The sequence below is a fragment of the Loa loa genome (genome assembly GCF_000183805.2).
Source record: "Loa loa unplaced genomic scaffold supercont3.3279, whole genome shotgun sequence".
Taxonomy (NCBI): domain Eukaryota; kingdom Metazoa; phylum Nematoda; class Chromadorea; order Rhabditida; family Onchocercidae; genus Loa; species Loa loa.
In genome coordinates, this window is record NW_018111457.1 from 1 (window position 1) to 1,054 (window position 1,054).

Below are 1,054 nucleotides of genomic sequence, written 5' to 3' on the forward strand. Positions count from 1 at the left end.
AGTTTATGTTTTAACTCAATTGCATGAAGATCTAAGCTGCAAAGAATCCCAAATCCGAATTCTATCCAGTTGCAGTGAAAAATTCAGAATTACTTTTCATCCGACATTCTTCCATTGGAGACAACATTGAGAATGAGCTCTTTGTTTAAAAAGAAATCTATGATATGCTTTAAAAAAGTGAATCCCGTAATCTAAGTTAATCATAATGTAATTTGATAGGTTTAATGAATGATGCTAACACAGTCATTTTTCAATTTATATTCATTAATTATCATATAAAATGGTATTTGTAAACACAAACGTCATACTAGTTTTTCAGTCGAACAGAAGTATGAATGTCGTTATTGTAATGCGACTATGGAGATGAGAAAGGAATATTCAAAACACTTTGAAACGCACAAGGAACAAGGTTTATATAAGTGCACTTGGCCCACATGTGGAAAGAAATTCCTTACCTTAAAGGGACTTCGAGAGCATTACGTAAAACATCAAACTAAATTTCCATGTGAAATTTGTGGCTGTTTGCTTTCTTCCAAGCGTCTACTACAAAGGCACGAGAAGCAACACCGCGGTATTGGAAGTTAGTTTTACAAAATTTATGCTTAGCAAAAGAACTTTTTAACGTATTTGTTCGCATGAAAATGTATTGCAAAACACTTATGACAGTGAAGTGGCAATTCAAAATTCAATACTTACTGCAATATTTTTCTAACCTCAGTAAATAGTGATAAATGCATGGAAATAGTAGTGCGCCATTTGATCCACGAAACCAAAAGGGTACTAACCGTTCATTTCGTTTGACTCAGTGTGATAATTTTAGGCTAAACGGAATGAAATCCGCATTTAGGGCATACTTTGGTAGACACACGAAATCATCACATTGCCGATCAAATCTTATTAGGTAAACAAGATCATTCGGGCAATGAGTATTTCTCAGAATACTTTAACATCTGCCACAACTCGGATTTAGCACCAAGTGCTTCAGAGCAGTTACATATAACAGTGGATGGGAAATACTAATGGACAATTACCGGGAACAAGCAGTAAAGAATTA

At 34.4% G+C, this 1,054-nt stretch overlaps 1 protein-coding gene across 1 annotated transcript; it reads left to right on the forward strand.

The window, feature by feature from the left end:
* Positions 1-357: 357 nt before the first annotated feature.
* On the forward strand, positions 358-580 carry LOAG_19214 (zinc finger protein; the record flags this gene model as incomplete). The annotated part of the gene is made up of 1 exon (XM_020451867.1): positions 358-580. A coding segment is annotated over one exon (222 nt), but the record flags the coding sequence as incomplete, so codon positions are not given.
* Positions 581-1,054: the final 474 nt, after the last annotated feature.